This window comes from Bubalus kerabau, chromosome 23 (genome assembly GCF_029407905.1).
Source record: "Bubalus kerabau isolate K-KA32 ecotype Philippines breed swamp buffalo chromosome 23, PCC_UOA_SB_1v2, whole genome shotgun sequence".
In the NCBI taxonomy this organism is placed as follows: domain Eukaryota; kingdom Metazoa; phylum Chordata; class Mammalia; order Artiodactyla; family Bovidae; genus Bubalus; species Bubalus kerabau.
The window spans coordinates 19514830-19536239 of NC_073646.1; the positions used below are offsets into that span (position 1 = coordinate 19514830).

Here is a 21410-nt window from a genome sequence, read left to right on the forward strand (position 1 = left end):
CTTCCAGTCCAGCATTTCTCATGATGTACTCTGCATATAAGTTAAATAAGCAGCATGACAATATACAGCCTTGACGTACTCCTTTTCCTATTTGGAACCAGTCTGTTGTCCCATGTCCAGTTCTAACTGTTGCTTCCTGATCTGCATACACATTTCTCAAGAGGCAGATCAGGTGGTCTGGTATTCCCATCTCTTTCAGAATTTTCCACAGTTTATTGTGATCCACACAGTCAAAGGCTTTGGCATAGTCAATAAAGCAGAAAGAGATGTTTTTCTGGAACTCTCTCGCTTTTTCCATGATCCAGCGGATGTTGGCAATTTGATCTCTGGTTCCTCTGCCTTTTCTAAAACCAGCTTGAATATCAGGACGTTCACGGTTCACATATTGCTGAAGCCTGGCTTGGAGAATTTTGAGCATTACTTTACTAGCATGTGAGATGAGTGCAATTGTGCGGTAGTTTGAGCATTCTTTGGCATTGCCTTTCTTTGGGATTGGAATGAAAATGGACCTTTTCCAGTCCTGTGGCCACTGGTGAGTTTTCCAAATGTGCTGGCATATTGAGTGCAGTACTTTCACAGCATCATCTTTCAGGATTTGGAATGGCTCAACTGGAATTCTATCACCTCCACTAGCTTTGTTCGTAGTGATGCTTTCTAAGGCCCACTTGACTTCACATTCCAGGATGTCTGGCTCTAGGTCAGTGATCGCACCATCGTGATTATCTGGGTCGTGAAGATCTTTTTTGTACAGTTCTTCTGTTAATCAGTAACTGGGTACAAACTGTCTTTAGAAGGAGGCATGACCTTGAGCAAGGCAGCTATCTTCAGCCAAGGCAATATCTAAAGAGGGATCTCAGCACCTGAAGGGCAGCATGTCCTAAAATTCTGCAGCAGGATCTAGGAGGTACATCACAGCATCAACCACAGAGCTATTATCGTCTCCCATAGGAACTAATCAGAATCAATCCTTCTGTGGATGCTGTATTATTCCCTTGCTGACAGTGACATTTCTATCAGGTTATAGTAAGAAGAATACTTAATAGATGCAATTAATAAAACTATTACACAGATATTCAAGCCCTGATATGGGGTGCTTCTAGGGGTCACTTGGAACTTTTTGTCAAGTATTGGTTATCTTAGCTTTAGGGTGGCAGCAAATTCCCTCTCTAGAATGAGCTTCCTACCTTTACTCAATGATTTTGGAGCAAGCTTGCAACTATGGACTTGTTCTTTGTCATTGTTTAGTTGCTAAGTTATGTCCGACTCTTTGTGATATCATGGACTGTAGCGCACAGGGACTTGTTATGACTCTTCTAAAATAGTTAACATTTGTTGTGTGCGTACATGCTCAGTTGTTCAGTTGTGTCCCACTCTTTGAGACCCCATGGACTGTAGCCCACCATGCTCCTCTGTTAATGGCATTTTCCAAGGAAGAATACTGAAATTGCCATTTCCTATTCCAGGGGATCTTCCCAACCCAGGGATTGAACCCATGTCTCCTGTGTCTCCTGCACTGGCAGGTGGATTCTCTATTGAGTTCTTACCAAAAGCCAAATTCTGTTCTAATAAAAATAGTGTTATAATTGTATAATATCTAACACTTATATGGCACTGGTTATGTGCCCAAAACTGCACTTCAGATATATTGGGTTGGCCAAAAAGTTCATTAGAGTTTTTCAATAAGATATTATGGAAAACCTCAAATGAACTTTTTGGCCAACTCAATATTAACTCATTTAAATATCACAACAAACTATGGGGTAGGAAATGTTAAATATACAGATACTCATGCTCAGTCGTTTCAGTCATATCCAACTCTTTGCGACACTATGGATGGGATTTTCTGGGCAAGAATACTGGAGTGGGGTTGCATTCCCTCCTCCAGGGGATTTTCCTGACCCAGGGATCAAACCCACATCTTCTGCATTGCGGGTGGATTCTCTGGTTAGACAGATAAATAAGGTCAAATGTTAGGATCTGGCAGAACTGGGTTTCACACTCAGGCAGTCTAGCTTCTAAGCCCACACTATTACCTGCTAGGTTTACTGCTTCTGAGAGATTGGTACAATAAACCTGCCTTAGGTTTCATGAGCAATAATATCTGTGATAGAAGTGATAGGTACACAGTTATAGGTACTAGCTTTATAATGAAAAAAATTATGGAATCATAGCCTAAACATTTGGTTTAGGATTTAAGTCCTATGTTAGGATTTAAAAATAGAAATAGTTCTCATAGCTGAATATTTCTGATTCATTCATTTTCAGCTCAATATTTCCTAATAAAATTCTGTATGATTCTTAGAGCCTCAAATGTACAGAGTTTACTTCCTCTCAGCTGCCCTGATGTATGACATATATAAAAGCCCAATTATCATTTGGAACCAAAATGTTTTCTTTCTTTAACTGAAACCCTTCCTTCCCTAAGTGGATACTTAGATCCTCTTCAGTCTTTTTGCTTACTATATTCAGAACTATGTAGACTCTCTTGTGTGAAACAGAAAAACCATCCTTTTGAGGGGGCAGCAAATGGTTTTTTACAAACAGGATGGATAGTAAATATATAGGATTTGCAGGCCATGTAGTCTCTATCATACCTACTCACTGTCATAGTGTAGAAAGCAGTCATAGGCAATATGTACAAGAATGGACACAGTTGTGTTGCAATAAAACTTTATGTGTGAAAACAAAAGGCAGGCCATGTTTGGCCCATAGGCCTGTAGTTTAATGATCCCTGCCTTATACCATTACACATGACTTCTATCAACATACTCATTTTTTTTTTAATCACATTTTACCTCACATATACATGATTAGAAGATCATAGAATACTCATTCTGTAGAAGGTATGATAAAATTCTTGAGTTTTTTTGGTAATGCTTTCACTCTTCTTCATCACACAGTAAAAAGCTATGAAGTCAACCTGTTATAAATGGGCTATTGATGGCAAAGTTTAGCTTGTTTCCAGAAAGCACCTTAAAAGATGGAGACAGATGGCTTTTACCTTGGAATTCAGTATAAGTCCTTAGGGCTTAATCAATGAGATGAAGAGGTCTGAGTAAATCCTTTTCTGTGGTAATAGTCTATGATACTGTGTTTAATATATACAACCATTGTAATTCTTCCTTCATAGACATGCCAGTGACAACCACACCTGTGTGAAGACAAAACACAATGAGATGATGGCCATTTTCTTTACCAGTGGAACAAGTGGATATCCTAAAATGACTGGCCACACCCACAGCAGTTTTGGTTTAGGATTATCTATAAATGGAAGGTATTTTCACAGAACTGTAGTTTGAAGTGTCAATGTTACAAAAATGATGATTCCTTTATTTGTATTTTAAATTTGTTTCCATATATATATATATATAGTTAAGTCTCTATATATATCTCAAGTGTGCGTATATATATATATTTATTTATATTTATATCTCAAATGTATATATGTTGTTGTTGTTCAGTTGCTAAGTTGTGTCCAACTCTTTGCCACCCCATGAACTTCAGCACGCCATGCTTCCCTGTCCTTCACTATCTCCCAGAGTTTGCTCAGATTCATGTCCATTGAGTTGGTGATGCTATATAGCCATCTCATCCTCTGCTGCCCTCTTCTCCTTTTGCCTTCAATCTTTCCCAGCATTAGGGTGTTCTCCAGTGAGTCTGCTCTTCATATCAGGAGGCCAGAGTATTGGAGCTTCAGGTTTAGCATAAATCCTTCCAATGAATATTCAGGGTTGATTTCCTTTAGAATTGACTGGTTTGATCTCCCTGCTGTCCAAGAGTCTCTCAAGAGTCTTCTCCAGCACCACAGATTGAAACCATCAATTCTACGGCGCTCTGCCTTCCTTATGGTCCAGCTCTCACATCCATACATGACTACTGGAAAAACAGTAGCCTTGACTATATGGCCTTTTGTCAGCAAAGTGATGTCTTCTCTTTTACTATGCTGTCTAGCTTTGAAATAGTTTTCCTTCCAAGGAGCAAGTGTCTTTTAATTTCATGGCTGCAGTCACTGTCCACAGTGATTTTGGAGCCCAAGAAAATAAAATCTGTCACTGCTTCCACTTATCTCCCTCCTAAGTGATGGGACTGGATGCCATGATCCTAATTTTTTAAATGTTAAGCTTTAAGCCAACTTTTTCACTCTCCTCTTTCATCTTCATCAAGAGGCTCTTTAGTTCCTCTTCACTTTCTGCCATTAGTGTGGTTTCATTTACATATCTGAGGTTGATGATATTTCTCCAGACATTCTTGATTTCCGTTTGTGATTCATCCAGCCTGGCATTTCCAATGATGTACTCTGCATATAAGGCAAATAAGCAGGGTGACAATATACAGCCTTGTTGTGCTCCTTTCCCAATTTTGAACTAGTCAGTTGTTTATTTATTGTCCAAATAAAGTTCTAAATGTTGCTTCTGGACCCACATACAGGTTTGTCAAGAATACCAGGTGGTCTGGTATTCCCACCTCTTTAAGAATTTTCCACAGTTTGCTGTATCTATCAAGTCCATTCTTTGTACAGTCAGTGGCTCAAACAGCAAAGAATCTACCTGCCACGTGGGAGACCTGGGTTCAATCCCTGGGTTGGGAAGATCCCCTGGAGAATGAAATGACAACCCACTCAAGTATTCTTCTCAGGAGAATCCCATGGACATAAAAGCCTGGTGGGCTACAGTCCATGGAATCGCAAAGATTCAGACATGACTAAGTACAGCACAGAAAATACAGTCAGCAAAAAAAGAAAAAAAAGACTGGGAGCTGACTGTGGCTCAGATCATGAACTCCTTATTGCCAAATTTAGACTTAAATTGAAGGAAGTATGGAAAAGCACTAGACCATTCACATATGACCTAAATCAAATCCCTTACGATTATACAGTGGAATTGGCAAATAGATTCAAGGGATTAGATCTGAAAGACAGAATGCCTGAAGAACTATGAACAGAGGTTCATGACATTGTACAGGAGGTAGTGATCAAGACCATCCCCCAAAAAGAGAAATGCAAAAAGAAAAAATGGTGTCTGAGGAGGCCTTACAAATAGCTGAGAAAAGAAGAGAAGCTAAAGGCAAAAAGAAAAGGTAAGATATACCCATCTGGACGCAGAGTTCCAAGGAATAGCAAGGAGAGATAAGAAAGCCTTCCTCAGTGATCAATGCAAAGAAATAGAGGAAAAAAACAGAATGGGAAAGACTAGAGATCTCTTCAAGAAAATTAGAGATACCAAAGGAACATTTCATATAAAGATGGGCACAATAGTACAGAAACAGTATGGACCTAACAGAAGCAGAAGATATTAAGAAGATACAGAATGTGTGGTAAGAATACACAGAAGAACTATACAAAACAGATTTTCACAACCCAGATAATCACAATGGTGTGATCACTCACCTAGAGCCAGACATCCTGGAATGCAAAGTCAAGTGGGCCTTAGGAAACATCACTACGAACAAAGCTAGTGGAGATGATGGAATTCCAGTTGAGCCATTTCAAGTCCTAAAAGATGATGCTGTGAAAGTGCTGCTGCACTCAATATGCCAGCACATTTGGAAAACTCAGCAGTGGCCACAGGACTGGAAAAGGTCAGTTTTCATTCCAATCCCTAAGAAAGGCAATGCCAAAGAATGTTCAAACTACTGCACAATTGCACTCATCTCACACACCAGCAGAGTAATGCTCAAAATTCTCCAAGCCTGGCTTCAACAATATGTAGATCAAGAACTTCCAGATGTTCAAGCTGGTTTTAGAAAAGGCAGAGGAACCAGAGATCAAATTGCCAACATCCATTGGAACATTGAAAAAGCAAGAGAGCTCCAGAAAAACATCTACTTCTGCTTTATTGACTATGTCAAAGCCTTTGACTGTGTGGATCACCACAAACTGTGGAAAATTCTTAAAGAGATCGGAATACTAGACCACCTTACCTGCCTCCTGAGAAATCTGTATGCAGGTCAAGAAGCAACAGTTAGAACCGGACATGGAACAACAGACTGGTTTCCAATTGGGAAAGAAGTAGATCAAGGCTGTATATTGTCACGCTGCTTATTTAACTTATATGCAGAGTACATCATGAGAAACGCTGGGCCAGATGAAGCACAAGCTGGGATCAAGATTGTTGGGAGAAATATCAATAAAATCAGATACACAGATGACACCACCTTATGGCAGAAAGTGAAGAAGTAAAAAGCCTCTCGATGAAAGTGAAAGAGGAGAGTGAAACAGTGGGCTTAAAACTCAACATTCAAAAAAACTAAGATCATGACATCTGGTCCCATCACTTCATGGCAAATTGATGGGGAAACAATGGAAGCAGTGACAGACTTTATTTTCTTGAGCTCCAAAATCACTGCAGATGGTGACTGCAGCCATGAAATCAAAAGCTGCTTGCTCCTTGGCAAATAAGCTATGACCAACCTAGAGAGCATATTAAAAAGCAGAGACATTACTTTGCCAACAAAGGTCTGTCTAATCAAGGTTATAGTTTTTCCAGTAGTCATGTACGGATGTGAGAGTTGGACTATAAAGAAAGCTGAGTGCCAAAGAATTAATGCTTTTGAAATGTGGAGTTGGAGAAGACTCTTGAGAGTCCCTTGGACTGCAAAGAGATCAAACCAGTCAATCCTGAAGGAAAACAGTCCTGAATATTATTGGAAGGACTGATGTTGAAGCTGAAACTCCAATACTTTGGCCACCTGATTCGAAGAACTGAATCCTTGGAAAAGACCCCGATGCTGGGAAAGATTGGGGGCAGGAGGAGAAGGGGACGACAGAGGAATCGATGCTTGGATGAAATCACTGACTTGATGGACATGAATTTGAGCAAGCTCCAGGAGCTGGTGATGGACAGAGAAGCCTGGCGTGCTACAGGCTATGGGGTCGGAAAGTGTCGGACACGACTGGGCGACTAAACTGAGCTGATTCTTTGTTTACCTAGGTTCTGGCTGGATTTGACCCCTTTGGATGTCATGTGGAATACCTCTGACACAGGCTGGGCAAAATCTGCATGGAGTAGTGTTTTTTCTCCATGGATCCAGGGAGCATGTGTATTTGCACATTATTTGCCGCAGTTTGAGCCAACTTCCATCTTCCAAGTAAGGCAGAGCACAAGAGGTCAATATTTAGAAGTGAATTAGCACTATTACTGACAGGACTAGTGAATAAAGTAACTTGTAGAAATCAGAGTAGATAATGTTATTTAAGGTATTCCACAATGGAAAATCAATAAGCTTGAAAAGATATACAGAGGAAAGGTGTGAGAGTGTTTGTGTGTGTGTGAAAGTCATTCAGTCGTTTCCGACTCTTTGCGAGTCCATGAACTGTATTATACAGTCCATGGAATTCTCCAGGCCAGAATACTGGAGTGGGTAGCCTTTCCCTTCTCCAGGGGACCTTCCTAACCCAGGAATCGAACCCAGATCCACGGCATTGCAGGTGGATTCTTTACTAGCTGAGCCACAAGGGAAGCCCATTAGAGTGTTTACATTAGAATAAATAATGGTCTAAGTTTTACTATGTCTACCATAGGTATTTAAGTACTTATTAAAAATTGTGTAAGACTACTTCTTCTAAATTGCAGACACTTTCCAAGTTTCCCATCACAGTCTTCTGTTCAGCACCAACTGCATATAGAATGCTTGTACAGAATGATAAGGCCAGGTAAGCAAAGTTGGTAAATGGGCACTTATGGGCAGAGAGGAAAGGAAGAGGAAGATACAAAATAAAGGATCTCTCTGCCTAAAAACATATCTCCAGATCAGTAGGTATGGTATTTAGCAATCTTTTCTCTTCCTCGTCCTTCTTGCTTATATTCTGTACACGATAACTACTATATCCAATGTGGGTTCCCTCAAGCAGAGAGAGGAAAGATGGTTCAAGCCACATGTATAGCTCTGAGCCCAGTGTTTATCCTTTGTCTGTTACATGAGCTGAGAAAATATACTTCACCCTTATTCAAAACCCTATCCCAGCAAACAGGAAAGAAAATGAATGTCTTTTACTTAATTACTGATTCCATTTGAAAGTATTACGTGGTCACTACTTTTAAATTGATTTAATTTTTAAATAGGAAACAAGTCACATGACATAAAATTCAATAGGTATGTAAGAATATATAGTGAAAAGTCTTCCTCCACACCTTGTCTCCAGTTTTAGTTCTCCTTCTCCCTGAGATTTATGCCTGCACAAGCCAATATGCACATGTTCTCTCCCCACTCTTTTAAAATGAGACATGATATGCACACAGTTCTGCCCCTTCTTTTCTTCACCTACAATACTTTCTGAAACTGTGCTGTCCAATTTGGTAACCACTAGGAGAAGGCAATGGCACCCCACTCCAGTACTCCTGCCGGGAAAATCCCATGGACGGAGGGGCCTGGTGGGCTGCAGTCCATGGGGTTGCTAAGAGTCGGACATGACTGGGCGACTTCACTTTCACTTTTATGCACTGGAGAAGGAAATGGCAACCCACTCCAGTGTTCTTGCCTGGAGAATCCCAGGGACGGGGCAGCCTGGTGGGCTGCCGTCTATGGGGTCACACAGAGTCGGACACGACTGAAGTGACAGCAGCAGCAGCAGCAGTCACATATAGTTATTTACATTTTAATTAAATTAAAATTCAGCTCCAAACTATAATTAATAATACTGTATTACATATTTGAAGTTGCTAAGACAGTAGATCTTAAAACTTCTCATCACAGGAAAAAATAGTCTTTTAACTATGTAGGGTAACAGACGTTAACTAGACTTGTGCAATCATTTCACCATATGTACAAATATCAAATCACGACATTGTAAATCAAAAAGTAATATAACATTATAAATCAATTATATTTCAATGAAAAAAAATTCAGTGCCTTGGTTACACTAGTCTTGTTTCAAGTGCTCAATAGTCACACAGGACTAGAGGATACAATAGTGGACAGCTCAGTATAGAAATTTCTGTCATAACAAAAAATTCTATTGGATAGTACAACCCAGGAGCATCTTCACTCCTTCTATTTTTTTTTAACAACTGTATAGTGTTCTATTGTATAAATGCTCCACAATCAATTTAACCAATTAGGAAGCTTTTTATCACTGATTTAACATAATATTATGTGGTACCTTCCCTAGGGATGGCATGGTTTTTCTTTGCAAAAAGTCACGCCACCCCCAATCCTCCCCCTGCCCTCCACCCCCCACCAATAAAATGGAGAAAAAGAAAAAACAAAACTTGGTGTTTCATGATAAAATTGTTTATTTTGTATCAGAGAGGAAAGTTAGGGGAAAAACTAAAACATTTTGTACTGAAATTTCACTAGAAATAATCCTAATTTCCATTTTTATCCATTTTCCTCCTAAATTTAACTCCTTATCTGTTTTTCTGAGAAGCTATAAGTTCAAGAGCTTGAAGCACTGTGTAAGTGCTGGGGAACCAATCAACCCTGAAGTGACTGAACAATGGAGAAACAGGACAGGTCTGGATATCTACGAAGGATATGGACAGACTGAAACGGTATACAGACTTCACTGAAAAGACACGGCTGAATTCAATTCAGCCAGATAAATAAAAACCAAAGTGCTACCATGTGTAAAATAGCTAGTGGGAAGCTGCTGCTATATAACACGGGGAGTTCAGCCTGGTGCTCTGGGATGACCTAGAGGGGTGGAATGGGGGTGTGTGTTGAGAGAGGTTCAAGAGGGAGGGGATATATATATATATATATATAAAATTATGACTGATTTGCATTGCTGTATGGAAGAAACCAACACAACACTGTAAGAAAATTATCCTTCAATTAAAAAAAACCAACAAATTGTTTATTGTAGCTTTGTGATTGAGGGATAGGGAGGGAATGGAGTGATTAGAAGAAACAGTTTCTTTAAAAAAAAAATGAGGGAAGATGGTTACAAAAGAGCTCTGTAAGAGATGCAATTGTTTACATAGTCATTCACTGAGGAAAGCCACTATAAAATTGACTAGGACCAGGGCATTAAAAAATTTATGTATAATATCATATATGAAATGAATAGCCAGTCCAGGTTCGATGCATGATACTGGATGCTTGGGGCTGGTGCACTGGGACGACCCAGAGGGAGGGTACGGGGAGGGAGGAGGGAGGGGGGTTCAGGATGGGGAACACGTGTACACCTGTGGCGGATTCATGTTGATGTATGGCAAAACCAATACAATATTGTAAAGTAATTAACCTCCAGTTAAAATAAATAAATTTATTAAAAAAATACTAGATGTATAAAAAGATTTCTCTTTGTATAATAAGGAAATATCTTAGGGCTTTGCTGATAAAATAGAAAATGCTGAGCTCCTTGTTACTTGAAATGTTAAGTTTGCTGGACAATTACTTCACAGAACACTATAAAAAGGTTTATCTAAAGAACTCATAGAAATAAGAAATTCTAGAGGAAATGAAATAACAAAAATTGTTATGTAGGAAAGAGAGGGATAAGATAGGGCAGATAAGTGAAAGACTGAAATAAATTTTTCATTGTCTTTATATACCGCTTCGATTTATGAACCATGAGAAAGTAGTACCTGGTCAAAAAATAAAATACAAAAAATAAAATAAAAACAAAAATCGATGAATTTATTAAATAGAAATAGCATAACAAGTACCATATGAATAAGAGTATAAATGTTTTCATAAATATGGATGTTTTAGTAGTTACAAATTTACTTAATATTTTAACTATATTAGTGTCTATCTATAATTCTTGAGAGCAGAAAATATGTTTTAATGTGAGCCTGGTTCATAGTAAACTCTGAATAAATATTTATTGAATGAATGCGTGGTGGATAAATGAATAGATATAAGTTATTTGTAATGTTACTCTTTTTTATTCTTAACTAGGTACTAATCTGTGGAAATTTTAAGGGAATGAAAATTAAGCCTGGCTCAATGGGAAAACCTTCTCCTGCTTTTGATGTTAAGGTTTGTACATCCCTTTCCAGGAAAATATTTAACAACCCATTCTGTTTACCCCTACCCCACTTCTATTCCCTTACACTATTGGTTTTGATGATGATTATGCTACTTCCATGATATCTTAACCTCCATATAAAGATGGAAATGGTTTAGAAACATTAGCTTGTCTCTTTTTTTCTCCAAAGCAGTTATTTGTGCCAAATAGTTTTATGCATTTTATAAATATTTATTTTCAGAAGGAACCTATGAGAGACATAGCAATATCAGAACCATTTTACAGATGAGGTTGAGAGAGGTTAAAGGACTCACCCAAGGCTACATAGTTAGTAGCTGCTAGTTCTAGAATTCAATCCTAAGCAATCTGGGACGAACATCCATACTCTTGACTGAAACACTATGTTGCCCCTTCTGGTTAGGGAGCTCCAGATCTTCTAAAAGGGTTGACTAGGACAAAACAGGCTACAATTCAACAGTGGTTATAGGTTCTCCCTCTTCCTGCAGCATGCCTGGCTAGTTCCTGGCAGTCAAGAAACTATTTTCATCACTTGATTCTGAGGGGGCATCCTATTACCCTATTAGCGCACTTTGCTCAGGGTTAGAACTGTTCTCAGATCAATCCAGCCAAAGTTAAGTATAGACAAAGGAACTTATATTAATACATAAAACAATACCAACAAAAACACAAAATGGATGAGTTTACAGAGAACTCAGTATCAAACTTAACTGAGGGTTAGTTGTAAATTAGACCAATGCTTCCCAAGCTTATCTGATCATAAAGAATCACATAGGTACATGTGAAAAATACAAATTCTCAGGCTTCTTCTTCTCTAGAGAGTCTGATTCAATAAATTTAGGGTAGGATCCTGAAATCCTAAGGTGTTTTAAACAAGCACCTCAAGTAATTCTAACTCTGCTATGAAAACTTGTCTAAAGGTAGGATTGCCTGATGGCTTTTATTTCAGCTCTCCTGTTCATTACTGAGTATCTCTGGGTAAGCTGTTAAAGTCTGTTTCCTGATATATAAAACAGGGACCAAGGTGAACAACTTGTTCCAGTTTGACTGGAACTTACTTAGCTCTCAGTTCAATTCAATTGCTGTCGTGTCTGACTTTTTGCGACCCTATTGACTGTGGCACACCAGGCTTCCCTGTCCATCATCAACTCCCAGGGCTTGCTCAAAATCATGTTCATTGAAGTCGGTGACGACATTCACGTCTCCTTCTGCCTTCAGTCTTTCCCAGCATCAGGGTCTTTCAAATGAGTCAGTTCTTTGAATCAGGTGTCCAAAGTATTGCGGTTTCAGCTTCAGCATCAGTCCTTCAAATGAATATTCAGGACTGTTTTCCTTCAGGATTGACTGGTTTGATCTCCTTTTAGTCCAAGGGACTCTTATGAGTCTTCTCCAACACTACAGCTCAAAAGCATCAATTCTTCAATGCTCAGCTTTCTTTATAGTCCAACTCTCATGACCATTCATGACTACTGGAAAAACCATAGCTTTGACTGGACAGACCTTTGTCAGCAAAGTAATATCTCTGCTTTTTAATATGCTGTCTAGGTTGCTCATAGCTTTTCTTCCAAGGACCAAGCATCTTTTGATTTCAAGGCTGCAGTTACCATCTGCAGTGATTTTGGAGCCCAAGAAAATAAAGTCTGTCACTGTTTCCATTGTTTCCCCATCTATTTGCCATGAAGAGATGGGACCAGAGGCCATGATATTAATTTTTTGAATGGTGAGTTTTAAGTGAGCTTTTTCACTCTCCTCTTTCACTTTCATCAAGAGGCTGTTTAGTTCCTCTTCATTTTCTGCCATAAGTGTGGTATCCTCTGTATATCTGAGCTTACTGATATTTCTTCCAGCAATATTGATTCCAGCTTGTGCTTCATCTGGCCTAGCATTTCACATGATGTACTCTGCATATAAGTTAAATAAGCAGGGTGACAATATATAGCCTTGATGTACTTCTTTCCCAATTTGGAACCAGTCTGTTGTTCCATGTCCGGTTCTAACTGTTAATTTTTGACCTGCATACAGATTTCTCAGGAGGCAGGTAAGGTGGTCTGGTATTCTGATCTCTTCTAGAATTTTCCAGTTTGTTGTGATCTACACAGTCAAAGGCTTTGGTGTAATCAATAAAGCAGAAGTGGATGTTTTTTGGGAAATCCCTTGCTTTTTCTATGATCCATTGGATATTGGCAATTTGATCTATGCTTCCTCTGCCTTTTCTAAATCCAGCTTGAACATGTGGAAGTTCACAGTTCATGTACTGTTGAAGCCTGGCTTGGAGAATTTTGAGCATTAGTTTGCTAGTGTGTGAGATGAGTGCAATTTTGTGGTAGTTAGGACATTCTTTGGCATTGCCCTTCTTTGGTATTGGAATGAAAACACCTTTTCCATTTCTGTGGCCACTGATGAATTCTCCGAATTTGCTGGCATAATGAGTGAAGCACTTTCACAGCATCATCTTTTAGGATTTAAAATAGCTCAACTGTAATTCCATCACCTCCACTAGCTTTGTTTGTGGTGATGTTTCCTAAGGCCCACTTGACTTCACATTCCAGGATGTCTGGCTCTAGGTGAGTGATCACTCCATTGTGGTTATCTGGGTCATGAAGATCTTTTTTGTATAGTTCTTCTGTGTATTCTTACCACCTCTTCTTAATATCTTCTGCATCTGTTAGGTCCATACCATTTCTGTCCTTTATTGTGGCCATCTTTGCATGAAATATTCCCTTGGTATCTCTAATTTTCTTGAAGAGGTCTCTAGTCTTTCCCATTCTATTGTTTTCCTCTATTTTTTTGCACTGATCACTGAGGAAGGCTTTCTTATCTCTCTTCAGAACTCTGCATTCAAATAGGTATATCTTTCCTTTTTCTCCTCCTTTTCTCAGCTATTTTATGGCCTCAGAGAGCCATTTTGCCTTTTTACATTTCTTTTTCTTGGGGATGGTCTTGATCACTACCTCCTGTATAATGTCAAGAACCTCTGTCCATAGTTCTTCAGGCACTCTGTCTATCAGATCTAATCCCTTGAATCTATTTGCCAATTCCACTTTATAATCGTAAGTGGTTTGATTTAGGTAATATGTGAATGGTCTAGTGGTTTTCCCGACTTCCTTTAATTTAAGTCTGAATTTTGCAATAAGTTCATGATCTGAGCCAGAGTCAGCTCCTGGTCTTGTTTTTGCTGACTGTATAGAGCTTCTCCCTCTTTAGCTGCAAAGAATATAATCAATCTGATTTCGGTGATATCCATTTGTAGAGTCTTCTCTTTTGTTGTTGAAAGAGGGTGTTTTCTATGACCAGTGCTTCCCCGATAGCTCAGTTGGTAAAGAATCCACCTGCAATGAAGGAGATCCTGGTTCCATTCCTGGGTCAGCAATATCCAGTATTCTTGGGCTTCCCTGGTTGCTCAGCTTGTAATGAATTTGCCTGCAGTGTGGAAGACCTGGGTTCGATCTCTGGTTTGGGAAGGTCCCCTGGAGAAAGGAAAGGCTACCAACTCCAGTATCCTGGCTTGGAGAATTCCAAGGACTATACAGTCCATGGGCCACAAGACTCAGACACGACTGAGCAACTTTCCCTATTTAGCTTTAGGTCTGAAAGTATTGATAGTATGTCCTGAGGATACACCCCTGCCTTCAGTTCAGTTCAGTTCAGTTCAGTCACTCAATCGTGTCCGACTCTTTGAGACCCCATGAAGTGCAGCATGCCAGGCCTCCCTGTCCATCACCAATTCCCGGAGTTCACTCAAACTTACGTCCATCGAGTTGGTGATGCCATCCAGCCATCTCATTCTCTGTTGTCCCCTTCTCCTCCTGCCCCCAATCCCTCCCAGCATCAGAGTCTTTTCCAATGAGTCAACTCTTCGCATGAGGTGGCCAAAGTACTGGAGTTTCAGCTTTAGCATCATTCTTTCCAAAGAATACCCAGGGCTGATCTCCTTTAGAATGGACTGGTTGGATCTCCTTGCAGTCCAAGAGACTCTCAAGAGTCTTCTCCAACACCGCAGTTCAAAAGCATCAATTCTTTGGCACTCAGCTTTCTTCACAGTCCAACTCTCACATCCATACATGACCACTGGAAAAACCATAGCCTTGACTAGATGGACCTTTGTTGGCAAAGTAACGTCGCTGCTTTTCAATATGCTACCTAGGTTGGTCATAGCTTTCCTTCCAAGGAGTAAGCATTTTTTTAATTTCATGGCTGCAGTCACCATCTGCAGTGATTTTAGTCATGGGCAAATCAAGATGGTTAGTAACTCTAATAATAAAAGGACAGATTTTATAGGGTTCTAGTGAGGATTAATGCAATAATATTTCTAAAGAGCATAGAAAAGTGGTTGGCACATAAAGATCCACAAGATAGGTATTATTAGAAATATAGACCAGTGGAACAAGATATAAAGCCCAGAGATAAATGCACACACCTATGGGCACCTTATCCACAATGGAGGCAAGAATATACAATGGAGAAAAGACAGCCTCTTCAATAAGTGGTGCTGGGGAAACTGGATAACTATGTGTAAAATAATGAAATTAGAACATTTCCTTAACACCATACACAAAAATAAACTCAAAATGGACTAAAGACCTACATGTAGGGCCAGAAACTATAAAAGTCATAGGGGAAAACATAGGCATAACACTCTGACATAAATTGCACCATCTATTTGACCTATCTCTTAGAGTAATGGAAAGAACAAAAATAAACACATGGGATCTAATTAAACTTAAAAACTTGTGCACAGTGAAGGAAACTATAAACAAGATGGAAAGACAACCCTCAGAATGAGAGAAAATAATTGCAAATGAAACAACTGACAAAGGATTAATCTCCAAAATATATAAGCAGCTCATACATTTCAATATCAGAAAAACAAACTAATACAAAAATGGGCAGAAGATCTAAACAGACCTTTCTCCAAAGACACATGGCCAACAAACACATGAAAAGATGCTCAAAACCGCTCATTATTTGAGAAATGGAAATCAAAAACACCATGAGGTATCACCTCACAATGATCAGAATGGCCAGCATTGAAAAATATACAAACAATAAATGCTGGAGAGGATGTGGAGAAAAGGGAATCCTCTTGCACTGTTGGTAGGACCAACAGTTGTTGATGCAACCACTGTGGAGAACCTTATAGAGATTCCTTTAAAAACTAGGAATAAAACTACTACATGACCCAGTAACCCCATTACCAGGCATGTACCCTGAGAAAATCATAATTGAAAAAGACACATGTACCCCAAAGTTCATAGCAGCACTATTTACAATAGCTAGAACATGGAAGCAACGTAGATGCCCATCAACAGATGAATGGATAAAGAAGTTGTGGTACATATATACAATGGAATATTACTCAGCCATAAAAAGGAATGAATCTGAGTCACTGGTAGTCAGGTAGATGAAACTAGAGCCTGTTACACAGAGTGAAGTTAAGTCAGAAAGAGAAAAACAACTATTGTTTATTAACACATATATACTGAATTTTGAAAAAATGGTACCGATGAACCTATTTGCAGGGCAGGAATAGGGATGTAGAAGTAAAGAACAGACTTGTGGACACAATGGGGAAGGGAAAGGTAGGACAAATTGAGAGAGTAGCATTGACATATATACACTACCAGGTATAAAACAGATAGGTAGTGGGAAGCTGCTATTAATATACAACAGAGAAAGCCCAGCCTGGCACTCCATGACAACATAGAGGGGTGGGAGGGAGGCTCTAGAGGGAGGGATAGTAATAGTTATGACTTATTTGGGTTGTTGTATGGCAGAAACCAATGCAACATTGTAAAGCAATTATCCTCCAATTAAAAATAAAATAATAATAAAAAACAAAAGATAGGTGCTATTATTATTATTATTCACCTCTCCCTCGAATTTGTTTCCTTTGAAAAGCTTTTCTAAGAAGAGATGGTAGAACAGCACTAGTTACATTCAGTAGAAAGACTTAATAGTTCATTGGTTAATATTAATAGGCTGCCTTAAGTTAGAGAAAGAAATATTGATGATTAAGCATTATCTGCAATACAAGTAATCAAGCTGGCATTTCACACGATGTTTTCTCTTGATGACAACCCCCAACATACATGGCTATCAGGGTCTCACAGACATAGCTGTATTCATAGCCATCCCAACTGCAATGTACCACCAGTTCCCCACTCATTCAAGCCCAGTGATTTATTAGAGTAACTATCTTTGAATGAAAACTTGTGTGGACGAGAGGAACAGTGCACCGGCATCTCTACCTTCATTTATTTATCCAAATCTTTTCTACTGTGGTAAAAAACATGTGACTTAAAATTTATTAGTTTGACCATTTTTAAGTGCATCATTCAATGGTATTAAATAATACCATATTAAATAATGTTGTGCAGCCGTCACCACTATCCATCGCCATAACTCTTTTCATCTTCGAAAACTATAACTCCATATATACTGAACAATAACTCAATTCCTCTTCCCACTTGACCCTCACAATCACCATTCTACTTTCTGCCTCTATGATTTTAACTACTTTAGGTACCACATATAAGTGGAATCATACAGTAGTCATTTTTTGTAATCAGCTTATTACATTTAACATAATGTCCGCAAAGTTCATCCATGTTGTAGCTGCTGCTGCTGCTGCTGCTAAGTCACTTCAGTCGTGTCCGACTCTGTGCGGCCCCATAGACGGCAGCCCACTAGGCTCCCCCGTTCCTGGGATTCTCCAGGCAAGAACACTGGAGTGGGTTGCCATTTCCTTCTCCAATGCGTGAAAGTGAAAAGAGAAAGTGAAGTCACTCAGCCGTGTCCAACTCTTCGGGACCCCATGGACTGCAGCCCACCAGGCTCCTCTGTCCATGGGATTTTCCAGGCAAGAGTACATATTGTAGCATGTGTCGGGATTTCTTTCCTTTGAAGGCTGAATAATGTTCCATTGCATATATGTACCACATTATGCTTGTTTATTCATTTATTGATGAGTGCTTGGGTTGCTTCCACATTTTAACCATTGTGAATAATGATAAACACGGTAAACCAGTAAATCTTTGAAACCGTTTTTAATTCTTTTGAGTATATACTCAGAAGTAAAGTTGCTGGATTATACGGTAATTTTATTTTTAAAATTTTTTATTGGAGTATAGCTGATTTACAATGTTGTGTTAACACACAATCAAGGTATACAACAGGTATACAACAAAGTAAATCACTTGTACACATGGTAATTTTAATTTTTTGAGAAACTGCCATGCTGTTTTCTCCAGTGGCTGTACCATTTTGCATTCCCACCAATAGTGCACAAAGATCTTTACCAACACTTGTTAGTTTTTTTGATAGTAGCCATCCTAGTAGGTGTGAGATTGTAGTTTTGATATGCATTTGTCTCATGTGGCCACCTTCATTTTTAACTCTTTCCCATGGGCTTTTGTTATTGTGTCCCTCCTTACCTACCTAGGAGCATCTTTAGTGATATTCTAAAATCTGAGCATGTACTCTAACTAGCTAGATGCCAGACTTTTGCAACTTAAAAGATCAAAGCTCATAATTTTCATATTTAAACATTCTAAGACCCCTTGAACAGGGAGGTATGTGATTCTTCCCAGAGATAGAACATTTTATCTATGTTCTTATCTACTAAATAGTAGTCTGTGTAAAGTAATCAGAACTCTTAACATTTCTCTTTTCTATCAATAATACCTTGATAGCTGTAGCCAAATATTAGATGACTTGGTGGGAATTTACACTTTTTTATTTGCAATAATTTAAAAATAAGTTCTTACATTTAGAATTCTTTTGCCTTTTCAGTTTCTTATTGGGGACACAAGCCCTTTTTGTTCTGGAAAGGGCCAGATAAAGATATCCTTTGCTAACAAGCTACATCTCAGATTTGAAGGGTGTATATAAAAGCAGTGTGGAGTTTTCATATTTAGAAACAGCTAAAAGAGCAGAATAGGTAAGCAAGCAATCTGAGAAATGCTTAGTTATATTTTTAGAAAATGAATTTAACTCCCTGGAAAGGTTGCACAGAGAAGTATGATGAAAACCACAGGTTCTACAGTATGATTGCTGAGATTTGAATTTCACCTCAATCATGCACTGTGGTGTTACTTAAACTCTCTGTGCCTTTGTTTTCTTACATGTAAAATGAGCATAATAATACTCCTAACCAGATAGGGTTGTTTTAAGGACTAAAGAAGACAGCACATGTGAAATAGAGCATTAACATTTATTATTTAGGATGTGGTAAGTGCTTAATAAATGCCAGCTACTATTAGGTACTTCAGAGAACAGGAGAGGATAAGAGAGCAAGGCTTCAGCTTACCCACCACTGTCTCAGCCACAAAACAGTTCCCTTTTCCTGATAACTCACATTTGGCTGCTGTGGTAAGATTTTGTTTGTTTCACAAAGTTGGAAAACCAGTAATGAAATACTTATGAAAGAAAAAGACAATAAGATATATCACAAATGATAAAAGCAGGTTGCAAAACACTATAATATAAAGTGATCCTATTTTTTCTGTCTATATCATCTCAAAGGATATTACTAGAATGTGATTATTGCTGGATGATAGAATTATAGAAAAATTTTATTCTTTCACATTTTGCTAACCTGTATTTTACAATATAATTTACAATAAGAATTTAAATTATATTTCTCTTAGGAATTTTGCTTAATTTTTTAAACTTAAAATTTTTCTGAAGTCTGCATTCTTAAATGGCAAAAAAACACACAAACCCACCAAAAACTGCAGTGCGAAGATTTCAGATGTGGCATTAAATAAAAATTTCCTGAAATAAATTACTCTGTTTCATCCTAGATTTTAGATGTAAATGGCAACGTTCTACCACCTGGAAAAGAAGGAGATATTGGCATTCGAGTTCGACCTAACCGACCACTTGGCCTTTTTACCCATTATATAGTAAGAGATTACTAAATAGCATCTCATTTCCTATTTATTTCTCAGAAGTGCCTGGTAACTATCCCTATTTGCCACAAAATACAACTAGGATAGGTATTTGGCCTTTTCTTGAGAGATTCATTGTCCCGAACAGTAATCCCTTAGACAGGGAACTGAAGAAACACCCAAATGTTTTTTAAAGAAGGGCACTCTAGTCCCCCCCAGGCTAGATCACTGCTCCAAGCCCATGAAAGTAAAAGGAAGGGGGCTCTAGAAAGAAGACTGCCCTCTTAACATCATTAATCCACTCCACTGTAAATCAGCACCCAATAATTTTCCTGAAATCTGATTAGTGGTCTCCCTTCATGGAAAGAGTGAGAGAATTGAGATATTAACCAATTAGCAAAAGACTTATTTAGCCTACTCCTCTGAGTTTCTGCAATATTTATTTTGTGACCAATCTAAAAGAATTCCCAGCATGCCTAGTCTTTGTAGTTATAGTTTACCTTTCTGATTTTGGGCTGGCTCAATGCTAGACTTCCATCTCTATTTCTCATGTTAGCTCCTCTTCATTCTAAGAATTCTCAAAAACACTAAACTTTTTTTTTTCTCCTTAAATATTTAAAAATTCAACTGGATCAAAGAATAACATTCAAAATAAAATTATTTGTTTTACAGGATAATCCTACAAAAACTGCTTCAACTCTACGAGGCAATTTCTATATCACTGGGGACAGAGGCTATATGGATGAGGATGGATATTTCTGGTTTGTTTCAAGAGCAGATGATATCATATTATCTTCCGGGTAATTTTCATTTGTCGATATGTCTGTGTTGACTGCTTGTTAGTAGTCTGGAGTGAACTTTTTGCTCACCTTTATAAATTCCTGCCTTATGTTTTATTTCCCAGTTACCGAATTGGTCCATTTGAGGTAGAAAGTGCCCTGATCGAACATCCTGCAGTTGCAGAGTCAGCTGTTGTCAGCAGTCCAGATCCCATCAGAGGAGAGGTAACTGATTCATCTCTCCCTTAGTTTGTTGGCAGCCTAACACATACTTTTAAACAGTAGTTCACTGAAACAGAATTACCTAAATGATTCATTCACTAATTATGTAATTTAGAGACTCATTATTAAATATGCTAGTCAGATAGAAATATGCTAATTAGAATGAACTGCTACAGAATGAGACTGAAAATATACACTCTATAAAGAATTTGAATCCTCTCCATGGAGTATTGGGGCAAAGACAGTGTGAATGCCAACAACCCAGGTTCACACCAGAAGCGACCCCATGGGCTGTAGCCTACCAGGCTCCTCCATCCATGGGATTTTCCAGGCAAGAGTACTGGAGTCGGTTTGCTATTTCCTTCTCCAGGAGATCTTCCCCACCCCGGGGTCGAACCCGGGTCTCCCGCATTGTAGACAGACGCTTTACTGTCTGAGCCACCAGGGAAGTCAGAAGCTAATTAGATAGGTTCAAGTTGTTACCCAGATCTGGAAACTAACATGGCCCCTAGTGTAGCTGAGGATAGGCTGGCATCAAATATCAGGACTAGGAACAAGGTCAGAAATAGGAACTACATAACCAGAAGC

The 21410-nt window shown here is 38.7% G+C and overlaps 1 protein-coding gene across 2 annotated transcripts in view; it reads left to right on the forward strand.

The window, feature by feature from the left end:
* Positions 1 to 21410, forward strand: part of ACSM3 (acyl-CoA synthetase medium chain family member 3) — an 83289-nt gene that overhangs the window by 59275 nt on the left and 2604 nt on the right. For both annotated transcript variants that reach the window (XM_055562563.1, XM_055562565.1), the window contains 8 exons: positions 3131 to 3274; positions 6930 to 7086; positions 7572 to 7651; positions 9365 to 9488; positions 10843 to 10923; positions 19735 to 19836; positions 20494 to 20621; positions 20726 to 20825. In XM_055562563.1, coding sequence (XP_055418538.1) covers positions 3131 to 3274; positions 6930 to 7086; positions 7572 to 7651; positions 9365 to 9488; positions 10843 to 10923; positions 19735 to 19836; positions 20494 to 20621; positions 20726 to 20825 — 916 coding nt within the window. The remainder of the gene's footprint in view (positions 1 to 3130; positions 3275 to 6929; positions 7087 to 7571; positions 7652 to 9364; positions 9489 to 10842; positions 10924 to 19734; positions 19837 to 20493; positions 20622 to 20725; positions 20826 to 21410) is intronic.